The 21,808-nt window shown below is 62.9% G+C and overlaps 1 protein-coding gene across 3 annotated transcripts; it reads left to right on the top strand.

The window, feature by feature from the left end:
• On the top strand, positions 1-21,048 carry ATG2A (autophagy related 2A). 3 transcript variants are annotated; one of them, NM_001205966.2, is made up of 41 exons: positions 1-269; positions 2,573-2,735; positions 2,852-3,004; positions 3,127-3,229; positions 3,642-3,777; positions 4,123-4,221; positions 4,519-4,615; positions 4,708-4,872; positions 4,976-5,116; positions 5,675-5,912; positions 5,997-6,141; positions 6,243-6,335; positions 6,777-6,935; positions 7,031-7,274; positions 7,621-7,717; positions 7,818-7,974; positions 8,678-8,820; positions 8,898-9,054; positions 9,115-9,291; positions 9,773-9,923; positions 10,052-10,251; positions 10,346-10,426; positions 10,657-10,763; positions 10,860-10,952; positions 12,501-12,571; positions 12,794-12,870; positions 13,569-13,733; positions 13,868-13,994; positions 14,079-14,293; positions 14,832-15,040; positions 15,285-15,420; positions 17,043-17,243; positions 17,449-17,550; positions 17,634-17,718; positions 17,808-17,943; positions 18,029-18,101; positions 18,254-18,336; positions 18,573-18,694; positions 18,836-18,990; positions 20,157-20,309; positions 20,399-21,048. In NM_001205966.2, exons 1-41 carry the CDS (start codon positions 99-101, stop codon positions 20,633-20,635), a joined length of 5,817 nt encoding a protein of 1,938 aa, NP_001192895.2. In that variant the 5' UTR covers positions 1-98; the 3' UTR covers positions 20,636-21,048. The 3 variants fall into 3 exon arrangements, with proteins under 3 accessions (NP_001192895.2, XP_024842943.1, XP_010819471.2); XM_024987175.2 differs by having other exon boundaries at positions 25-269; positions 8,898-9,037; positions 9,134-9,291; positions 13,569-13,739; positions 20,399-21,046; XM_010821169.4 differs by having other exon boundaries at positions 25-269; positions 8,898-9,037; positions 9,134-9,291; ... (1 more) ...; positions 13,569-13,739; positions 20,399-21,046.
• Positions 21,049-21,808: the final 760 nt, after the last annotated feature.

Here is a 21,808-nt window from a genome sequence, read left to right as displayed (position 1 = left end):
GCGGCGGGGTGAGCCGGGGGCTCTAGTGAACAGCGCAACCGGACGGGGAACGCTGGCAAGAGGCGAGTGGAAGCGGCCCGGGCCCGGCGGTCCCCGAGATGTCACGATGGCTGTGGCCGTGGTCGAACTGTGTGAAAGAGCGGGTTTGCCGCTACTTGCTGCACCATTACTTGGGTCACTTCTTCCAGGAGCACCTCAGCCTGGACCAGCTCAGCCTGGATCTGTACAAGGGCAGCGTTGCCCTGCGGGATATACATCTGGAGATCTGGGTGAGGATCCGAACCTGGGAAGGGTCAGACTCGGGGAGCTCAGCGGCCTGAGGCTGCCTGCGAAAGGGTCGACCTAAGGGACCAGGCACCGGAGTGGAGAGGCCTTGGGCGTCCGGCCCTTTCCAGGGGTCAGAGGGACCCCAGCCAGTCGTGTCCAGAGCCAGAAGCTAGACGGGAAGGGGTCCCTGCCTCTTCTTCGCAGGAAGAGAAACTGAGGCTGGAGAGCCGGATGTCAATTCTCTGGAGAATGCCAGGATAAGCGTATCAAATTGGGGGCCAGAGTTGAGGGTGTTGTCAAGGGGCTAAGGAGAAGGTGAGGAGGGATTGCAGGAACTAGAGGGCTCTGGTGGGACCAGGCCAGGGAAGTGGCAGAGTTGGGACATACAGCTGGTTGGGGAAGTCTGGAAGGGGTCCAGGACCCTGCTGTGGGCACCTGTGGGAAAGGTGCCCTGACCTCCTGACCCCTCGTCCCAGGCTCAGTGGGTGGTGTTCATCTCCGGATATGGATGTCAACAACCGCGTCAGCGCCCTTGTTGATCAACACTTTGTTTGACTGCCTCTGCTGCCTACTTCCTGCTTTGGGGAGAGTGGGATGGACCAAATGGGTGTTTGGGGAGGGGCTTGGGCATCAGCATGTAGCATCACCTAGAGGAAAGCCCTGGAGGAAAGGTGGAGAGGTCTGGCCTGAGGCAGAGAGGAGAGAGATTCTGGGCAAGCAGAGAGGAATGAGGTCTGGGTCAGAGCCCTGAGGCTGGGGGCGGTAAAGAGCTGTGACTCAGGGTACAGCTGACCTGGGAAGTTGCAAAGGCGCCTCCCCGTAGAGGCGAAAGACCAGGGCTGGCACTGGATTAGCCCTCGAGTCCAGAGTGACAGGGGTGGGCAAGGGGACAGGTGGTAGTTGGTGGTTTAGTCGCTAAGCTGTATACTACTCTTTGAGACCCCGTGAACCGCCCCCTCCCCCGTAGCCTGCCAGGCTGCTCTGTCCATGGGATTTCCCAGGCAAGAATACTGGAGTGGGTGCCATTGAACCTGGGTCTCCCGAATTACAGGTGGATTCTTTACTAAATGAGCCATCAGGGAAGCCCCGATGAGGACAGGGGCTTCTCAGTTTTCTAGGGGAGCAGACAGTGTGCCTCACCTCAGTATAGTCTGGGCGAGAAGAGTTGGGCTTTACGGTAGACCAGGCCTTCCTGAGCAAATGTGGAGCATAGGAGACCCCCAGGCCCAGAGTTGGTGACATTTCTTAGCTGTGAATCCCTGTGCAGAAGACCTTTTCTGACCTCTAACCTCAGCCTCTTAGGCTGGCCCAAACCTATAGACTGCGTCTTTCTACACTCCCACCTGCCCTGCCCTCTGGTTGGGGAGTGAATTGACTCCTAGCTAGGCTACTTTCCTTCCTGGCCTCCAGGGAGGGGTTGACCCCTGGTGGAATGCAAGTTCTTTCCCAATATGCCCACCCTTCTCCAAGCTGCTAGGCCTGCAGCCCCTACCTTGTGGACCTCCAGAGAAGCCTGGTCCCTGGGGACCCTGCGATAGCAGAAAGAGAAAAACCTGGGTCTCAGTCTCAGTTCCCAGAATGCACTGAGTGACTAGGCGAGTCCCTTCTGTTTAGGCCTCAAGGTTCCCCATCTGTGGATCTCTGGGTAAGGAATTTGCACTTGATCTCTGTGGACCTTCTGGTTCTGCCGTGTATTTTATTCATGGATCCAACAGAGGTTTACTGAGGCCCTCTCTGGGTGGCACCACAGTGCCTAGAATCACACTGAGAAGGCAGGTGGGCTCCTGCCGCCGGGGAGCTTCCAGACTGGTGCAGGGGGCTGTCCCTCTATTTGTAACAGGAGGCTCTAGCCTTGTGCTTCAGAGAGAGGTGCAGCTACACCAGGTGGAGTTGGGGTCCCCCTCCAGCTCAGGTCAGCCCCTGCCTGCCTTTCCCGGACACTCCCCTTAAACCCCATGCTTGTCCAGGTGAATGTGGGCTGCTGCAGTCTCGGCTGGGCCTTTGCACGTGCTGTTCCCATGCCTGGAACCCTCCCTTCCATCCTCTCTGCCTGGCTCCTTCCTCTTCCTCCTTCAGCTCCCCCGTCCTCAGGTTTGAAAGACTGGGCGTGTTGAACTGTACAGTAACAGGGCAGCCAAGAGTAGGGGTCAGTTGAGCAGAGGTAGGACTTTGTAAGTAGCACGTGGCGGGATGGGAGAGCAAGAGCGCTCTCCAAGGTGGAGCGGCCTGGTGAGGAGTGCAGTAGCAGGGAGACAGCTGGGTTTGGGAGTTCCCTGAGCTGGCTTTGTCTCCTGTTTGCTCCCAGTCTGTGAATGAGGTACTGGAGTCTATGGAGTCGCCACTGGAGCTGGTGGAAGGCTTCGTGGGCTCCATTGAAGTGGCCGTGCCCTGGGCTGCCCTGCTCACCGACCACTGCACTGTGCACGTGTCAGGCCTCCAGCTCACCTTGCAACCCCGCCAGGGCCCAGGTCAGAGCCGGGTGAAGCTCAGGCGCGGAGGGGAGGGGAGCAGACAGTGGGAGCGGGCCTGGGCACCCAGGGTCTGACTGGGCCCGCCTGCCCTGAGACCCTCTTCCTACCTGCAGGGCCGGGGACTGGCGACTCACAGAGCTGGGCCTCGTGCATGACCACCAGCATGCAGCTGGCTCAGGAGTGCCTGCGGGACGGGCTGCCTGAGCCCTCTGAGCCACCGCAGCCCCTGGAAGGACTGGAGATGTTCGCCCAGACCATCGAGACTGGTGAGTAGGCCCTTCCATGGCCCTTAGTGCAAGGACCTCAGGCAGCACCCTGCTGCCTGACAGGGAAACTGTCTGGTCTTCACCACTCTGCCTGACCTGAGACCCCCCTCTCCACCCCTCAGTACTGCGGAGGATCAAGGTGACCTTCTTGGATACTGTCGTGAGGGTGGAGCACTCGCCGGGCACTGGGGAGCGTGGCGTGGCGGTGGAGGCCCACGTGCAGAGGTAAGGGCAGGCCGAGCAGGTGGGCTGTGTGAATGGGGAGGGGCGCGAGGGGCTGCTGAATGGCCCTGGCCCTGCCTGCCTCCCCATCCCAGGCTCCTAGGAGGTATCAGGGCAAGTCTGAGTGGGCTTGGGCTGTGGTCGTGGCAGAGGGAGGTGGACTGTGCTGGGAGCCTGGAGTGGTGTCCAGAGGCCGGGTAGTGCAGGGCCAGGGTGCTGGGCCCTCAGGATCAGGTCACATGCTGAGGGTCTGAGGAGCAAGAGCTGGCTGGCCGTGGAGTTCCAGGATGGCCTGGCTGCGATGCGGTAGCTCAGCAGGCCAGATGTCACTGACCCCAGACTTCTAGAATATGATGCGTGGCGGGGGACTCCAGCTCATGGTGGCCCAGGCACTCTCTGATCCTCCACTCCCCAGACTGGAGTACTGCGATGAGGCGGTGCGAGACCCAAGCCAGGCGCCCCCGGTGGATGTGCACCAGCCTCCTGCCTTCCTCCACAAGCTGCTGCAGCTGGCGGGGGTCCGCCTGCACTTCGAGGAGCTCCCCCAGCAGGTGGGCCGACTCTGGTCCTCACGGTCTCTCTCTCCTTCGAATGCCTGTCCTTGCTGGCCCTGGACCCACCTGCCCTTCTCCACCCCTTCTGACCGTGTGCACTCTCCGTCATGGCCGACTCTTTGCCGTCCCTTAGACTGTAGCCAGCCAGGCTCCTCTGTCCATGGAATTTTCCAGGCAAGAATACTGGAGCAGGTGGCCATTTCCTCCTCCAGGGGATCTTCCCGACCCAGGGATTGAACCCACGTCTCTTGCGTCTCCTGCATCGGCAGGCGGATTCTTTACCACTACTGCCACCTTGACTGCATCTTTTCGATCCCTCCTCTCCTATATCTCGTCTCCCAGGAAGGACCCCCAGAGCCACCTTTGCAGATTGGCAGCTGCTCAGGGTGCCTGGAGCTGACAGTGAAACTGAAGCAGAATGAGGCCTTCCCAGGCCCCAAGGTGGGTCCCCAGACCTCTGGGGACAAGGAAGTATACCACATTTCAGCGTCCTTCTCAGCAGAGCTGGTATTCCCTGGGACAGAGCTAGGTCATTGGAAGGGGGGAGCTCATTGCCTTCAAGGCAACTGGGGAAACAGGGATACAGAGGCTCAGAGTGGTCAAGTTGGGGCCAGGGTCGCACAGCTAGTTGGTGGCCAAGCTCAGCCTGGTGGCTGGCAGGCTGCCTCCTCAGGGTAAGAGCAGGTGGGTGGCCGCAACGGCTGGCGTGGGCTCCATGGTTGCTCGCTACTCCCCCAGCTGGAGGTGTGTGGACAGCTGGGCTCCCTGCACCTGCTCCTGACCCCACGGCAGCTCCAGCAGCTTCAGGAACTGCTCAGCGCTGTGAGCCTTGCAGGTGAGGTGTCTGGGTAGTCCGGGGGGTGGGGGAGGATGGCTGGGAAGGGGCCGGCAGATGGGACTGACACAAGGCTATGTCCTCCCCGGCAGACCCCGAGAGCCTGGTGGACAAGCTGAACAAGAGCCGCCCGCTCGGTGCTGAAGACCTGTGGCTGATTGAACAGGATCTGAACCAGCAGCTGCAGGCGGGGACTGGGACTGAGCCCCTCAGCCCAGACCCCCTTTCGAACCCCCTTGTCAACCTGGAGAGCACTGGTGGGTGTGGGGCTAGACCTGGCAATTGACGGAGTCTGGTGTGGGTACAGGGCTCGGCGGGCCAAGCCCGGCTGTCTCTGAGACCCCTTCCTCTGGCTCACAGACCTCTTCTTCTCCATGGCGGGCCTCACAAGCAGTGTGGCCTCAGCCGTGTCCGAGCTCTCGCTCTCCGACGTAGACCTGGGCTCCTCTGTGCACAGTACCACAGCCTCCCGCCGGCTCTCTGCTCAAGCCCCCCCTACCGGTGAGTCCTCCCAGGTCCGGGAGAGCTGGAGGAAGGCGCGGTGTTGGGTCATGTTGCTAACGTGCGTGCAGGAGGCCTGGGGGTCCACCCTTGGTGACCTGGTTCTGGGGGAACACTCAGGGGAGGTGGCAAAGTGACGGACAGAGCCTGGATTTCAGAGGCAGTGACACCGGGGGATTCCCTGGGGGCTCAGGCGGTAGAGTCAGTGACATTGGCCCAAGTACTTAAACTCTTGGAGACTCAGTTTCTCTTCTCGTGAGGGATAAGACCTGACCCCAGCAGGCTGTACGTTTGAGAGTTTATATGTGTCAGGTACTGGGTAAGTGCTTTATCACCTCCAGTTTGTCCAGTTTCCTTGAGCAGGTTGAATCGAGCCTGGACTCAGTGTCTGACATAACGAGGCTTCGTGTCACGCCTGCCTGGCCAAGCTCCCGGTCGGAGTCAGGGCTCACCTTGGCCGAGGCTTCTCCCAGCCCCGAGCCGAAGTGTCTGACTGTCACTTGACCTGGGGTCCCCACGAGCTCTGGGGAGCCTCTGGTGAAGCCTTTGTCCTCTCAGGCAGGACAGCCCCGGTGCCCCCCTCGAACACCCTGCGCCCAGACTCGCTGCTGAAGATGACCTTGGGGGGTGTGACCCTGACCTTGCTTCAGACATCTGCCCCGTCTTCTGGACCCCCTGACCTCACTACCCACTTTTTTGCCGAATTTGATGCCACCGTGGATGGGTCCTTCGGCTCCCATGACTTGCACCGTCTGCGACCGCGCTTCCAGAGGGCCTGTCCTTGCAGCCATGTCCGGTACAAGCCCAGGGCGGCCTGAGCGTGAGGGGACCCCCGAGCCCCTGACGTCCCCGCTTCTGACGCCCAGCTTCTTCTCCGTAGGCTAACGGGTGCCGCCGTGCAGCTGTCCTGGGAGCTGCAGACAAGCAGGGGCCGGCGGGCCACCAGCACAGAAGTGCACTTCGGGCAGCTGGAGGTGCTGGAGTGCCTGTGGCCCAGGGGCGCCTTGGAGCCTGAGTACGCAGAGGTGAGGGCTGACAGCCTGTGCGTGCGGTGCGGCCGGGCCCGGAGGTGAGGGTGGGCGCAGGGGCTCAGCCTGACCCCGCCGTCTTCCCTGTCCCTGCCCAGATCCTGAGCTTCCCCAACAGCCTGCGATCCCAGGCCTCGGCTCAGCCCTGCGCCCACCTGCGCCACACACAGACCCTGCGCCGGGTGCCCAAGGTAACCCGGCCGACTCCAGGCCTGGGGGCCCTTGGCTGTTTGCTGTGGGTGTTGCCCCCACCAGCCTCCCCTGGTGCCTCCCTGCTCCCCCCTCTACCCCATTCCCTGTGCTCCATCCAGAGCACATCCCCAACCCCGGAGCCCTGAAATACCTCTGGGCCACGTGCGTGCCATCCTCTCAGCCCCTCTCCTGGTTCATGGCAAAGCCCTGCCAGCTCATAGGGCTGGGGGTGGGTGGTAGGTTCTGGGCGGCGTGGTTGTCTGCTTCGAGCAGGCCATGACGCCCTGCTCCCCTCCTGGGTCTCCCTTCCCCAAGCTCATCTCCTCACAACTTGGGAGGGCTCTGTATTCTTCCTGTTTTCGCTCAGGGGACCCCTGCCCATCCTGCCCTCACATCCCCCGCCACACAGCACTCGCTGACCTGAGCACCCTCCCCCTCAGAGCCGGCCCCGGCGCCCACCTGCCCGCCATTGTCACTCAGAACTGGCCCTGGACCTGGCCGACTTCCAGGCGGATGTGGAACTGGGGGCCCTGGACCGGCTCGCTGCCCTGCTGCACCTGGCCACCACACCCCCTCCTGAGCTGCCTGCGGGCCTGCTGGTGAGAGGCCCAACCCGGGTGGGGAACGGGGCAGGATCCTCCCGCTCCTGGGGTGGTGGGGGGTGGCCTCAGCTCTGATTCTCCCCGCCCCGCAGACAGAGCCCCCACTAGCAGCCGAGCAGCACACGCTGGTGCGGCTCTCAGCACCCCGGGCCACACTGCAGCTGCGCTTCCCTATCGCTGACCTGCGGCCTGAGCGGGACCCCTGGGCGGGCCGGGCCGTGCGAGCTGAGCAGCTGAGACTGGAGCTGACTGAGCCCCAGTTCCGGTCAGAGTTGAGCAGTGGGCCTGGTCCCCCAGCCCCCACCCGCCTGGAACTTACCTGCTCTGACCTGCATGGTAAGACTGCCCCAGGAGACAACCCCTTGGGCAGGGGGCTGAGGCCTCTGGGAGAGGTGGGCTTGGGGCCCCAGAAGGGGCTGGGTCATGAGTGGGGTCCAGGCCTCATCTGCTTAGTGAGGCGCCCTCACTGCCCGTTCCCCGGGCTTCTCTGCGCAGTGGGCAGAGTGGACTGTTTATCCCAGGGCCGTTGCAGACTGTGGGTGCAAGGGAGGGCACAGGTCCGTAAACAATAAAACACAGTTGTCGTGGGCAGGGCTCCAGGCCCCCACTGACCCACCTGGTGTTGAGGAAGAGATGGGGAAAGGTGGCAGTGACGACCCCCACCCCTCCCTATCCCCTCCAGTCACCTATGAAGATGGAGAGAAGCCGCCCATCCCCTGCCTGCGGGTCTCCAAAGCTCTGGATCCCAAGAGCCCTGGGCACAAGTACTTCCTGCCCCAGTAAGTCAGGGCTCTGGAAGGAGCAGACAGGAGAGGAGGGCTTTGCTACCGAGGGCAGCGGGAGGCCCTGCAGGCCAGTGACAGGCCTGTGCCCTGGCAGGGTAGTGGTGACCCTGAACCCCCAGCTCAACGCACCGTGGGAAGTGGCCCCGGAGAAGGGAGAGGATCTGGAGCTGTCGGCTGAGAACCTGTGCGACCTTCGGGAGCCCGAGCCCTCGCCCTTCTCCTCCAAAAGGACCATGTACGAGACGGAAGAGGTGAGGTCCAGGCCTTCTGAGTCTCTTGGGAGCCACTTAGTGGCTGTGGGCCAGGGGGATAAGACCACCTGCAGGGCCAGATAACATGTGACTCAGCACCAGTGAGAATTTCATGTCTTCCATTGTCTCTGGTCAGTGAAGAATCAGAAACACCACAGCTTGTGGGGCCCGAGAGTGGGGGCCGTGGCGAGGGCAGTGCCCTGGGCCACGGGCCTTGATGGGGACGGTTATGACCCCGTCCCATCAGCCATTTCTCAGCAGTGGACACTTGGGCCTCGGGATCCTATTCTCTGAAGGTGCTGAGGGTCGAGTGAGAGGCAGTTAAGCACCTGGCCTCTGGTCCAAACGGTTTAGGTTCAAATCCAGGCTCTGCCCCTCCGTGGCTGTGTCATCTCGGGATTGTCCAACTTCCTAGAAAGTGAACAACAGATGAGCTTCTCCTTCTGGAGAGTGGGTGTAATGACCCCTCCCATAGGGCCTGCCATGAGGATAGAGGAGGTAACATAAATGAGGCCCCTTGGAGCAGGGTTCACATGCAGTCAGTCCTTCAGACCAGACAAGACGGCTGTCATACATCCCAGCAGAGGAGGCTCATGTGAATGATGGTTGGAGTTCAGGAAGCAGATTCTGAGTCCGGCAGCAGGCCCTGACCTCTCTCGCATCCCCTTCCCTGCTCTCCCCACTCGCGCCCCTCCCCCTCAAGATGGTGATCCCTGGAGACCCTGAGGAGATGAGAACCTTTCAGACCCGGGCCCTGGCGCTGTCCCGCTGTAGCCTAGAAGTGATCCTGCCCGCTGCCCATATCTTCCTGCCCAGCAAGGAGGCCTACGAGAGCCTCTACAACAGGTGATGGTGTGGGCGGGGCGGGGTGGCCAGGGCCTGGGCCGGGCCCCCCTCACCGCCGTGTCCCACCGTCCTCCCAGGATCAACAATGACCTGCTCATGTGGGAGCCCGCAGACCTGCTTCCCGCCCCCGCCCCCGCCGCGCCCCCCGCCGGCTGCCCAGATGCCTCGGGCTTCTGGCAAGACAGCTTCAAGATGTGCAAGTCTGCCTTCAAGCTGGGTAGGCAGGGTGCTCCGGTGGCGTCCCGGGCGCCGGGGCAGACCCTTCCCCCACCTCCGGGTCTCCCTGCCACTCAGCTCCTTGATCTCATCCTAGACTCGGACTCGGACGACGAGGACACCCATTTCTCAGTGGGGGCATCAGGTGCCCCCCGGCCCCTTGCCCGTGAGTCCCGGAGCCCTCGCTCCCAGAGTACCTTCTCTGCATTGGTGACGGTGTTGAAGGGCCGGATCACCGCCCACTGTGAGACCAAGGTGAGGCATAGAGGAGGTGACGACAGCCCAGGGGCAGGGACCCCCGACTCCAGAGCCCCCACCGGCAGGAAAACCAGACCTGTGTGAGCTGCTCCAAGTTGGGAATGTGCGAAACAGAAGCCCTACTTGGGTCCGAGTGTGGCCTGCCCAGCCATTAGCACCCACCTGCTCCCCTGACCCACCCATGCCACCCCACCCATCCCATCACGCCCCGTCAGCCACTTACTAGCACCTGCCATGTGTAAGGCACTCAGGGTTAGGGTTAGGTAAGGCTCGGGGTCCGAGCAGGCACCATCCGATGCTTGGAGGTAGACAGGGAGGGTGACCCTTCTCCTCTGGGTGCTGCCCCAGATCTGTAGCAGTCTGGAGAGCAGCCAGAGCCAATCCTAGTCAGACCAGGGCTCTGGAGGCCCCCTGACCCCGAGGGCGTGGGGGCTGCCGAGTAAAGCCTCTGAGGCCAGGCTGCACGCTCTGTCTGCAGGACGAGTGTGGGAAGCGGCTGGAGGGCGCCCATGGCGAGCTGGTGCTGGACGTGGAACAAGGAACCATCTTCAGCGTCTCTCAGTACCGAGGCCAGCCGGGACTTGGCTACTTCTGCCTGGAAGCGGAGAAGGCAGCACTCTACCACCGAGGTGTGAGGGCTGGGGGCCAGTTGCCATGGGTCCCAGGGGTCCATGGTCACGGATAGTCTCTCGGGAGGGATGTGTGCCCTGGGTAGAGTGCCCAACTGGGCAGGGGAGCTCACCAGATACCTCCCCAGCGGCCATGGATGACTACCCACTGCCCGGTCGCCTGGAGCTGCCCGCCTTTGCTCCCCCGGCTCAGCTGGCCCGGACCATCTACCCATCGGAGGATGGGGTAACTGAGCAAGGAGCCTCAGGCCGCAGAGGCCAGGGCCGGGGCCCCCACATGCTGTCCACCGCGGTGCGCATCCAGCTGGACCCCCAGAGGAACGTCAAGGTACAGGCCCGCCTGCTTCCGGCCCACCTGTTTGGTCAGGGCTCTGCCTCCCAGGTCCATGGGGCTCCTGTGCTGACTCTGCCCTGCCCCCCAGGAGTTCCTGGTGACCCTGCGGCTGCACAGGGCCACCTTGCGCCACCGCATGGCCCTGCCGGAGCAGAGCTGGCACTCCCAGGTGAGCCAAGAGGGTGCAGCGGGCAGGTCTCCAGGCCTGGGTGAGGCAGGTGCGAGGGGCAGAGGCTGCGCCAGAGCTGCCCTTGGACTGGAGATGGCTCATGGGTGGAGCCCCTGGGCCAGGCTGCGGTGGACAGCTGGTGGGCAGCACATAGGGGGCTGGGCTGGGGCGGGGGGTTGGGAAGAAAGAAGCTCCCTCACCCTCACATACCTCTCCTCTGGCCACCAAAGCTATTGGAGTTCTTAGATGTCCTGGATGACCCAGTGCTGGGCTACCTGCCTCCAACGGTCATCACCATCCTACACGTCCACCTGTTCTCCTGTGCCGTGGACTACAGGTACCCAGGCTCAGGGACCTGGGGGCCTGGGGCTGGGGCCAGGCTCTCATGGGCAAGGAACCTGCCCCAGCCCAAATGTGACCCCTTCCCTCCCAGGCCCCTCTACCTCCCCGTACGTGTCCTTGTCACTGCTGAGACCTTCACCCTCTCCAGCAACATCGTCATGGACACCTCTACCTTCCTGCTCAGGTATGCAACCCCTCCTACCCAAGCTCCCCATCCATCCCACCCCAAGTCGGCTGTAGCTACCCCTTCCCCAGGGTCCCACATGCCTGCTGTGTGTCCTCAGGCCTCAGGCCTTTCTGTGCATCTGAGTGATCCCTCTCTGAGGAAGTCAAGGAGGTTTCCCCTACCTAGAGGCAGTCAGACCTCTGAGGCAGAGCGTTTGAGCTCTTGCCTGATAATCTCACTTCTGGAGGTCGTCCTCAGGATAAAAGAAAGGATAAGAAGGGTAAAATATAAAGCCTCCATAGTATAATTTAAAATAGTTAAAACTTGTAAGCAGTTTATATGACCTCAGATTACGACCTCAGTCAGCAAACGTGGCCTTGTGCTCAGTCACTTCATTCGTGTCCAACTCTTTGCGACCCCATGGACTGTGGCCTGTCCGGCTCCTCTGTCCATGGGATTCTCCAGGCAAAAACACTGGATTGGGTTGCCATGCCCACCACCAGTGGATTTTCCTGACCCAAAGACGGCCTACCCAACCATTAAAGTCAAATTTAAGAGTAACATTGAAAAACGCCATCAAATAATATTTACTGAAAAAAATAAGATATAAAGCCATACATACATATATTTTTAAAGATTCTTGGGGGTGTGTTTGTATACGTCTCCGTGTCTTCACAGAAAAGACTGGAAGGAGATGGATAGCTATCCCTCAGTATCTGCAGGGGATTGCTTCCAGGACCTCTCGTGACACCAAAATTCAGGGCTGAAGTCATTTATATAAAAGGGTGCAACATTTGCATGTATCCCATGTACATCCTCCCATATTCTTTAAGTCATCTCTAGATTACTTTTAACACCCAACACAGTGTAAATGCTACATAAGTAGTCAATGCTGCTGCTGCTAAGTCGCTCCAGTTGTGTCCGACTCTGTGCAACCCCATGGACTGCAGCCCACCAGGCTCCCCCGTCCCTGGGATTCTCCAGGAAGAACACTGGAGTGGGCTGCCATTTCCTTCTCCAGTGCATGAAAGTGGAAAGTGAAAGTAGTTGCTAGCATGCAACAAATACAAGTTTTGCTTTTTGGAACTTTCTAGATTTTTGTTGGTTTGTTTGTTTTGGTTCTCTGACCAAGAATGGATTTTTTAAAAAATATTTTTGATCCGCAGTTGGTTGAATCCTCAGAAGCAGAACCCACAGATTGGGAGGGCCAAGGTTCTATTCTCAGAATCTGAGATTAGCTTTATTCTTACATATTTAAAAGCAGTAGGGGAAAAGCAGGACATTTCCCTCCCAGGGCTGCTATGAGTTCCAGGTGAGATGGACGAGCTGGACAGATATGCAGAAAGAGAAATGCTGCCCAGTGTCCCCGAGTGCCTGCTGGCTGGGCCTGTGGTCTCCCCATTGTACAGACAAGAACACCAAGGCCAGAGAAGGGCTGGCACTAGTTTCTTGTCAGCTTGGGACACCCTGTCAGGGCCCCCTCTGCCTGTCTCTGTGAGCCCCACCTTCTTAGGAGCTGTGGCCCTGCAGCGGCTCCCGGCCCTTCTCAGCCCTGTTCCCCGCCAGGTTCATCCTCGACGACTCCGCCTTGTACCTGTCCGACAAGTGTGAGATGGAGACCCTGGATCTGCGGCGAGGTGGGCAGGGCCTAGACTGGGCTCCCTCCCCTCTGAGGGACTGTGGCCCTGGCCACCCCCAGAGCGGCCAGACGTCCTCCCCCAGCCGCCAGCCAGGTTCTCAGCGCCCACAGACACACGCACGCACACCAGGGTGGCACCCACTCAAACCCTAGACTCTCCCACCAGGGCCGGGGCTGGGTAGGAGGAGGCAACAGGGCCCTCTTCTGCCTTCTGCCTCAGATTACGTCTGCGTCTTGGATGTTGACCTCCTGGAACTCGTGATAAAAACCTGGAAGGGGAACACCGATGACAGACTGGTGAGTGTGGCTGCGCCCAGGGCCTACCAGGGTCCCCGAGCCAGAGCAGGTATCTGGGCAAGGGAGCCTCAGGGCGTCACTGTCCCCCACCTGCTGTCTCTTTTGCTTCTGCCCCCGGGGCCTGGGCTCAGCTCGCAGTCCCTGGCAGCCCTCCCCTGTGGTTGCCACCCTCCTGGGAAGGGTCCGGCCCTCGGCAGACATCCCTCCGTAGGAACCCTGCCAGCACAAGGCAGCTGTGGCCCAGAAAGAGCAGGACCTGCGGAGACAGCCCGTGGGGGCCTGATTTCCCTGTCTGCAAAAGACAGTCACTAGGCCTGGGGCTCAGTTGGTAAAGAATCCGCCTGCAGTGCAGGAGAGCCAGGTTCAATCCCTGGGTGGGGACAATCCCCTGGAGAAGGAAATGGCAACCCACTCCAGTATTCTTGCCTGGAAAGCCCCTTCGACAGAGGAGCCTGGTGGACTACAGTCCATGGGATCGCCAAGAGTCGGACACAACTGAGCAACTAAACCCCCACCACAGGCCCCAGCTCACCGGGCTGTGGTGCAGGACTCGGGAGCCTGGAGGCACTGAAGAGCCCCCGTGCCTCCTCGGACAGCCCTGGGCGAAGCCCCTTTTCCCTCAGGCTGAGTGTGCCCATGTTCAGTGGGTTGTTGACTGACCACCCCAGGGCTGACCCCCGCCCGGCCCCGCCCCACAGAGCCAGCCGCTGTTCGAGCTGCGCTGCTCCAACAATGCGATGCACGTGCACAGCTGCGCTGACTCCTGTGCCCTGCTGATCAACCTGCTGCAGTACCTGACGAGCGCGGGGGACCTGCACCCCCCACCCCGGCCGCCCAGCCCCACGGAGATCGCCGGCCAGAAGGTGCAGGTGAGGCCTGGCCCCACCGTTCCCGGAGCTCCGCCCAGGCCTGTCCCCTGCTGCAGCCCCCACCAGGGCCCTGGGGCCCACCCCTCCCTCCTAACTCGAGCTCACCAGTGCCCCTCCGCCCGGCCCAGCTCTCAGAAAGCCCCGCCTCCCTGCCCTCGTGCCCACCGGTGGAGACGGCCCTCATCAACCAGCGGGACCTGACGGACGCCCTCCTGGACACCGAGCGCAGCCTGCGGGAGCTGGCGCAGGCCTCAGGTGGGGTCAGGGTGCAGTGGGCTCAGCAGACACAGTCAGCACCCACACCAGGCAGCCCTCAACCGGCCCCTCTCTCCACCACAGGCAGCCCCTTCTTCCAGGCCTCTCCAGTGTCGGTCTACCTGTTCCCCGGAGAACGGAGTGGGGCTCAACCCCCCTCACCCGCTGCTGGGGCCCCCACTGGCAGCTTGGGGTCCCGCTCTGGGGCCAAAGAAGCTGAAAAGGAAGATGAGGGGGATGGAGACACTTTGGACAGCGATGAGTTCTGCATCCTGGACGCTCCTGGCCTGGGCATCCTGGTGTGTGGTGGGCAGGCTGAGCAGGGCCAGGAAGAGGGTGCTCAGTTTGGGGCCTCCTAGAACTCCCACTGTGGGAGAGGCAGGAGGTGGTCACCTGCCAGGATGCGGGTTGGAACCACAGGTAGGGCTGAGAAGGGCTCCCTGGGGAGGCAACCCTCACTGTGGGCTTGGAAGAAGTTGACAAAGGTCCAGAGGAGTGACAAGGCATGGAGTCTGGGGCAGAGGGGTGGGGACATTGAGGGTCGGGAGGGAGAGGAGCAGGGCAGATAGCAGGAGGGGGAGGAGCACCATTCGCTGTGAGGGTGCTGGCCTCCCGGCCGCCCGGTGCCATTGGGAATGCCCAAGCTCCCTGTCACACGCAAGCAAGACCTTAGTTCAGGGAGGCAGGGCTGGCAGGAGCACGGGGCACTCAGGCCCCTCCAGGTCACGGTCCGTGAGACTCCCCTTATGTGAAATAGGGGAGAGGGGTGTGAGGATGGGGGAAACAAGCGGCCTGGACCGGGGGAGCTGCTGTGCTCACGTGGCGTCCCCCCTGCAGCCCGCCGACGGGGAGCCCGTGGTGACGCAGCTGCACCCAGGCCCCATCGTAGTGCAGGACGGGCACTTTGCGCAGCCACTGGGCAGCACGGACCTGCTGCGGGCACCTGCCCACTTCCCCGTGCCCAGCAGTCGAGTGGTGCTGCGTGAGGTCTCCCTCGTCTGGCACCTCTATGGCGGCCGAGACTTTGGCCCCCACCCTGGCCACAGGTGAGAAGGAGCGGGTGCGGGTGGCAGTGGGGCCCCCAGGAGATGGGGCCCGGGCTGGGGTCCAGTTCTGACCTTCGGCAGCTGGAGACCTTGAACCCAAGCCTCATCTTCTGGCCTTAAGGCTTCCTCTTTCCCATGCCCCGCCAACTTCCCAGGGGGAGGGTCTCTGGCCCCGACTCTGACCGGAGGGAACGTGGGAAGGGGGTTCCCTTTGAGTCAACTCGTCCCTTGTTCCTCTGCCCAGGGCAAGGGTCAGCCTCTCAGGCCCCCGGAGTTCCCCTTCTCGCAGCTCCGGCCCCAACCGGCCCCAGAACTCCTGGCGTGCACAGGGGGGCAGTGGGAGGCAGCACCACGTCCTTATGGAGATTCAGCTTAGCAAGGTGAGCGGGGGACTTGGGCAGAGGAAGCAGGGGTGGGGACCGGGGTCAGCAAGGTGAGTGGGGGCTCGGATGCAGAAGGTGGGCTGGGCGGGGACCGGGATCAGCAAGGTGAGCCAGGAGCTTGGGTGCAGAAGGTGGGGGTGGGGACCGGGGTCAGCAAGGTGAGCTGGGGGCTCGGGCATAGAAGGCAGACTGGGTGGGGGACCAGAACAGACCCTTCCCTCCCGGCTGCCCAGCTAGCGCTTCACTCCACGGAACCCGCGGGTCGTGCACTCAGTCAGCTGCTGCTATGCTGTTCTAAGTGCTGGATGCAGCGATGAGCAAAGCAGACAGAAACCTGCCTTCCTGTCCCTTGTGTCATAGTAGAGGGAGCCTGATAAGACTACACGTGTGCGTGTGCTAAGTCACTTCAGTCGTGTCCAGCTCTGTGGACAGGCTCCTCTGTCCATGGGATCCTCCAGGCGACAATACTGGAGTGGGTTGCCATGCCCGCCTCCGAAGACTAGATATACATATACTCAAATGTGATAAGTGCTTGGGGAATGTGAACAGAGAGAGGGCTCAGGGAGCACTGGGGAGGGCTGGAAGGTGCTCGTGGAAATGTGCCGTTTTGCACAAAGGTGTGAGGAAGTGAGCCAGGAGGAGGTTTTCAGGCAGAGGGCACAGCGCGAGGGCTACAAGCCAGGAGCATCCCTTGCATGTTCTGGGACCAGCAAGGAGGCCGGCGAGACTGCCGCTGAGAAGGGCGGGGAGCGGTAGGAGACGAGGCCGGAGCTCCGACCCCGGGCAGGCTGCACAGGGCCTGAGGACCACGGGCGGTTCTGGGTTTTACCAGAGGGACAGCGGAAAGAACCACAGGGTGGGCTGCTGGACTGAGTGTCCATGAGGGAGAGAGCGGGCCAGGCTGGCCTGAGAAATGGTGCAGGTCAAGGGCCACTCACTGAGAGCGAGCCCACACAGACCCACTCCCCGAGCTCACAAGGGCGCTGGTGCTGAGAGAACTCGGGCGGAAGTGCTTCAGGGGGGTGGTGAGTGCTCCGCAGACTGCAGATGGGCCAGGGAGCTGGTGACAGTGCCGAGTGATGGGGAGAGAAGGCCCGGCAAGGGCCTGCGGCTGAGGGAGGCTTTGACCTGTCAAGGGCAGAGAGGCCAGGGTGCCCCACATCAAGGGCAAGGGCCGAGGAGGGGCTTGGAGGGAGAGCAAGGCCTAGCAAGGCCACGGGGAGGAGTCTGCAGGCGTGGGGTGGGCAGGCGAACACTTCACGAAGGTCCCTCTGGGTGGAAGGAGAAGGGGCTTGAGGGGGTGAGCAGGGGGTGTTCAGGGGAGGGGGAACGGCAGCCCCGGGCCAGGGGCAGCTGCGGCGGTGACAGTGTGGAGGGACTGGAGGGATTGTAGAGGAGGCAGGACTGACAGCCATGGCGATGGAGAGATGCCGGGAGGACCGCACCAGGTCTGCCCTCGAGAGTGACGGGGCGCCGGTGCCACTCGGGGGACGGGAGGTCTGTGAGAACGGGCCTGCGGGTTCACCAGAGGCTGTGCGGAGCATGCGGTGCCGGCAGGACAGCCACGTGGGGCGGAGAGTGCAGGGAGTGGCCCGCTCAGGCCGCCGTGCGCCCCGCAGGTGAGCTTCCAGCACGAGGCATACCCAGCGGAGCCAGGCCCCGTCGCCCCTGGCCGGGAGCTGGAGGAGCAGCCGCTGTCCCGCCAGGTGTTCATCGTGCAGGAGCTGGAGGTGCGCGACCGGCTGGCTTCCTCCCAGATCAACAAGTTCCTGTATCTCCACACGAGCGAGCGCATGCCGCGGCGCACCCACTCCAACATGGTACGGGCCCCGCGGGCCGCACACGGCCATACACGAGCCCGCAGGCACGCTCGCGTACGCATGCGCGCGCTTACACACATCCGGGAGGGTGGGAGCACAGGCGGGCTTCGCTGAGGGAGCGGCCTCTGCAGGACCCGCTGGGTGAGCGGTGGGCGGGTGGGGGCCTGAGGCGCAGCGGGTCCCAGAGCTCACCTCCTGCCTTCAGCTCAAGGTCAAAGCACTGCACGTGGCCCCCGTGACCAACCTGGGGGGCCCCGAGTGCTGCCTCCGCGTCTCGCTGCTGCCCCTGCGGCTCAACGTGGATCAGGTGAGCGGGCCACGTGGGGATGGAGCCTGAGCCGAGCCTGCTGCCCCACTGGCCTCTGAGTCTGACCCCCTCACTCCCCGCAGGACGCCCTGCTCTTCCTCAGGGACTTCTTCACCACCCTGGCGGCCAGCATCAACCCCATGGTCCCAGCAGAGACCTCCGCTGAAGGTGAGCAACTGGGCTGGCGAGGGGAGGGTCCCCGCCTCACCACCATGCCTGGGCCCACCCCCAGTCTGTCCCCGCCATCTCCCCTCCAGCTCGCCCTGAGACCCCGGTCCCGCCCAGCGGCCCCCAGGAAGGGCAGCCGGAGGGTGTGGAGACCACCAGCTCCCAGGAGGCCGCAGGCGGTAGGCTCGGCACCTCCCCCACCGAGCAGCAGCCCATCTACTTCAGGTAGGGCGTTGGGCTGGGGACCCTGGGCCAGGCCTCAGGGGGCCAGGCCAGTGACCTCGGGACTCTCTCCCCACTCCCCACCCAGGGAGTTCCGCTTCACGTCTGAAGTGCCCATTTGGCTGGATTACCATGGCAAGCACGTCACCATGGACCAGGTGGTGAGTGGGCTGTCAGGTCCCAGTCCTGCCGTGGCCTTGGGAGGCCAGGGGGGCCAGGCAGTACCGGCCGCTGTCAGCCTCTAGTGGCTCCGGGGGGCTGGGCCGGTCCCTGGGCCCCAGGGTGTAAACTCCAGCTCCTCTCCCCTCTGCAGGGCACTTTCGCAGGTCTCCTCATCGGCCTGGCCCAGCTCAACTGTTCAGAGCTGAAGCTAAAGCGGCTCTGCTGCCGGCATGGGTGAGCCTGCAGGCCTTTCGCAGGGCCCTCTGTCTGTTCCTGACTCGGGCCTTGGCCAAGACCTCACCCTTCTGGCACCTCAGTTTTGTCCTCTGTGAAATGGGCTCAGTCAGTCCCTCCATACCGGGCCGGGTGGAGCTGCAGGGTGTGTTGGGGTGCCTTGGGTCCCTCTGGCCCTGTGACCCCTCAGTGAGGGGCTCTGCCCGCCCCACCCTCCTCTCCCCGCCCTGTTCCAGGCTCCTGGGTGTGGACAAGGTGCTGGGCTACGCGCTCAATGAGTGGCTGCAGGACATCCGCAAGAACCAGCTGCCGGGCTTGCTGGGGGGTGTGGGCCCCATGCACTCAGTCGTCCAGCTCTGTGAGTATCTGACTTTGGGCGCTCTGGAAACTGCCATACTCGGGCAGCCTAGAAGCTGCTCTGGGGAGTTAAGTGGACGAGTTCCCGCAGCAGGGTAGGTGGGGGTAGCCTCGGGCATCTCTGACCACCCCCTCCCCACAGTCCAAGGGTTCCGGGACCTGCTGTGGCTGCCCATTGAGCAGTACAGGAAGGACGGCCGCCTCATGCGGGGGCTGCAGCGCGGCGCTGCCTCCTTCGGCTCGTCCACAGCCTCGGCCGCCTTGGAACTCAGCAACCGGCTGGTGCAAGCTATCCAGGTGAGCAGACCCCCAGCGTCCAGGGCGGGGAGGCTCTGCTCCACGGTGCCCAGTTCCCTCCTCAGCTCTACCGAGCGTGGGCAGTCTGGACGTTTGAGATCTTAGGAGGAAGAGTCACAGAGACAAGAGGCCAAGTGACCGGCCTGGAGCCCCCGTGGCTCCTATGTGGGAGTGTCAGGCCCCCAGCTTTAGAGCCCACTAGGTGTCCATTCGGAGACGACAATGGCACCCCACTCCAGTACTCTTGCCTGGAAAATCCCGTGGATGGAGGAGCCTGGTGGGCTGCGGTCCATAGGGTCGAAAAGAGTTGGACACAACTGAGCGACTTCACTTTCACTTTTCACTTTCATGCATTGGAGAAGGAAGTGGCAACCCACTCCAGTGTTCTTGCCTGGAGAATCCCAGGGACGGGGGAGCCTGGTGGGCTGCCCTCTATGAGGTCACACAGAGTCGGACACGACTGAAGCGACTTAGCAGCAGCAGCAGGTGTCCATCCATTCGTGGCACTGTCCTGACAGGTGGGGAAGGGGCTGGTTCTCTTGAATGAACCAGAGATTGACCCTGGTGCTTCACCAGGCCCGGCGGGAAGCCCGGGGGTTACCCTGCGAGCAGTTGCAGATGAGTGCCCTGGGTTCTGGAGTAGAGGGGGCCGGATGGACAGGTGCATCCATACTCAGAAGTGAGCGGGGAGCGTGCAAATCCTCGGGGCAGTTGGGGAGGGGCAGGCAGGATCTCTTGAGAGGAGGCTGGAGGGATAAGCGGGTATCTGAGGCCCTCCCAGGGCAGTGAGCTGGGGTGTGGCCCGGCCAGGTGAGGAGGCCGGGTGAGGGGAACGACGCTGGGGGTGGCAGAGGGGAACCCAGGTCTCTGTCAGGGCCGCCCCTGGGGCTCACGAGGAGCAGCTGGGGAGGGCAAGGCACTGGGTTTGGGCTGCATCTGTGGCACCACCAGACAGGCAGGAGGAGGGGTGTGGGTCCAGAGGACGTTCGGGGAGTCCCCTCGGGGCATGAGGTCACCTGAAAGCCCCCTGACGTGGGGGCTGGGAGCTTGGCAGGACTCCAGGAGCAGTACAGTACAGTGTGGCTGTGGGGGAGGCAGGGATTGTGGGGGGGTAGTGGGCTTCCTCCTGGTCCTGTCTCCTCATCTGCTGTCCCCCACGCCCCCAGGCCACAGCTGAGACCGTGTATGACATCCTGTCCCCAGCGGCGCCCATCTCGCGCTCCCTGCAGGACAAGCGCTCCGTGCGGAGGCTGCGGAAGGGCCAGCAGCCGGCTGACCTCCGGGAGGGCGTGGCCAAGGCCTACGACACAGTTCGCGAGGTAAGGAGGCCCAGCCCCGCTTCCAGTCATCCCACGTCCACACCCACACCCCCTCCACGGACTCCCGCACTGACCGCCGGCCTCCACAGGGCATCCTGGACACAGCTCAGACCATCTGCGAGGTGGCGTCTCGGGGCCACGAACAGAAGGGGCTGACCGGCGCCGTGGGGGGCGTGATCCGCCAGCTGCCCCCAACCGTGGTGAAGCCCCTCATCCTGGCCACCGAGGCCACGTCCAACCTGCTGGGAGGGATGCGCAACCAGATCCTCCCCGACGCGCACAAGGACCACGCTCTGAAGTGGCGTCTGGACGAGGCCCGGGACTGAGCGCGGGCCCCGGGACCCCACCTCGCCCGGCCATCCCAGGGGCACTTCCGGAGCGCTGCGGCCCCCCGCTGGATGGGCCAGGCCTTCAGAAACGGACCAGGAAGGACCCTGACAGGCCCACCCGCTGCCAACCGCTGTGAGAGTGGACCTTCCCTGCCTGGGGCCTCGGCCCTGTCTCTGCACTTTTCCTCCCGGGAGAAAGGACACCACGCCCCCACCACCACCTGGGCCCACACCGCTGCCTTGTTCCAGAATGGAGGCTCTCGGACCCGGACCCACTCAGCCAAGTGTCTTTCTGTGTCTCAGCGGGAGATGGGGGCACGAACACCGTGTGGCTCAATGTATTTTTAAGCTCCTTGAGCGTGTGGGTCAGTGTCTGCATGACGTGGAATAAACTGCCCACCGCCAGCCCCTCCTGTGTACCTGCAGTGCCCCAGCCTCGACCTGCACCGCCCCGTCCCCAGCTCTGTACCCAGCACTGCCCAGCTCACCACCAGGGGTTGCCACACCCTCTTCATGCACCCGGCAGGTGAACAGCCCCCAGCCCACCACCACCCCACCCACTGCCCCCGGCCTCGAACCCAGCCACCTGCCCACCTCTCTGCTCCTCCCCTCCGCTGCCTTGTTGATGTGCTGGGCCCCTCGCCCCTCTCCTGGGGGACTGTCACCCTGGCACCACTTGTGACCTGGCGGGCACTGAGTGGAGAGGAGAGGAGGAGTGGTCCTTGGAGCCCACCTCACCCAGACCACGTTTCTTGGCTCCTCCCCCCAAAGCCCAATCCAGCCCTCCCTGGGGCGCTGGGAGGGCGCTGGACCAGAGCAAAGGGTAGGACTGTGCAGGACCCCAGCGGGGCTGAGGCCCCGACCCTGTGACCTGAGGCCTCGCCCTCGGTCTCTGAGCCTCAGGCCCCTCCCAGTCATCTGCCCAGCCGACCCAGGGGCCACGAGGGTCAGTCAAGGCCATTCCTGGAAGGCTGGGTCCTCTGGGGCCACGCATGCTTCCCTTAGCAGGTTTGCAGGTGACTGGAACCTCTGCCCTGGGGTCCCAGCTCCACCCTGGAGGGGGAGGGGTTCTGGGGACAACACTGTGGCTGGAAGGGGGCCTGACAGTGACTTTTGCACAGAAACACTCGGGATGGGGAAATGGCTATCGCCCGCCCCCTCCCCCACTTC

The sequence above is a fragment of the Bos taurus genome, chromosome 29 (genome assembly GCF_002263795.3).
Source record: "Bos taurus isolate L1 Dominette 01449 registration number 42190680 breed Hereford chromosome 29, ARS-UCD2.0, whole genome shotgun sequence".
NCBI lineage: Eukaryota > Metazoa > Chordata > Mammalia > Artiodactyla > Bovidae > Bos > Bos taurus.
Note: the sequence above shows the minus strand (reverse complement) of the source record. Positions and strands in the feature narration are given on the sequence as shown.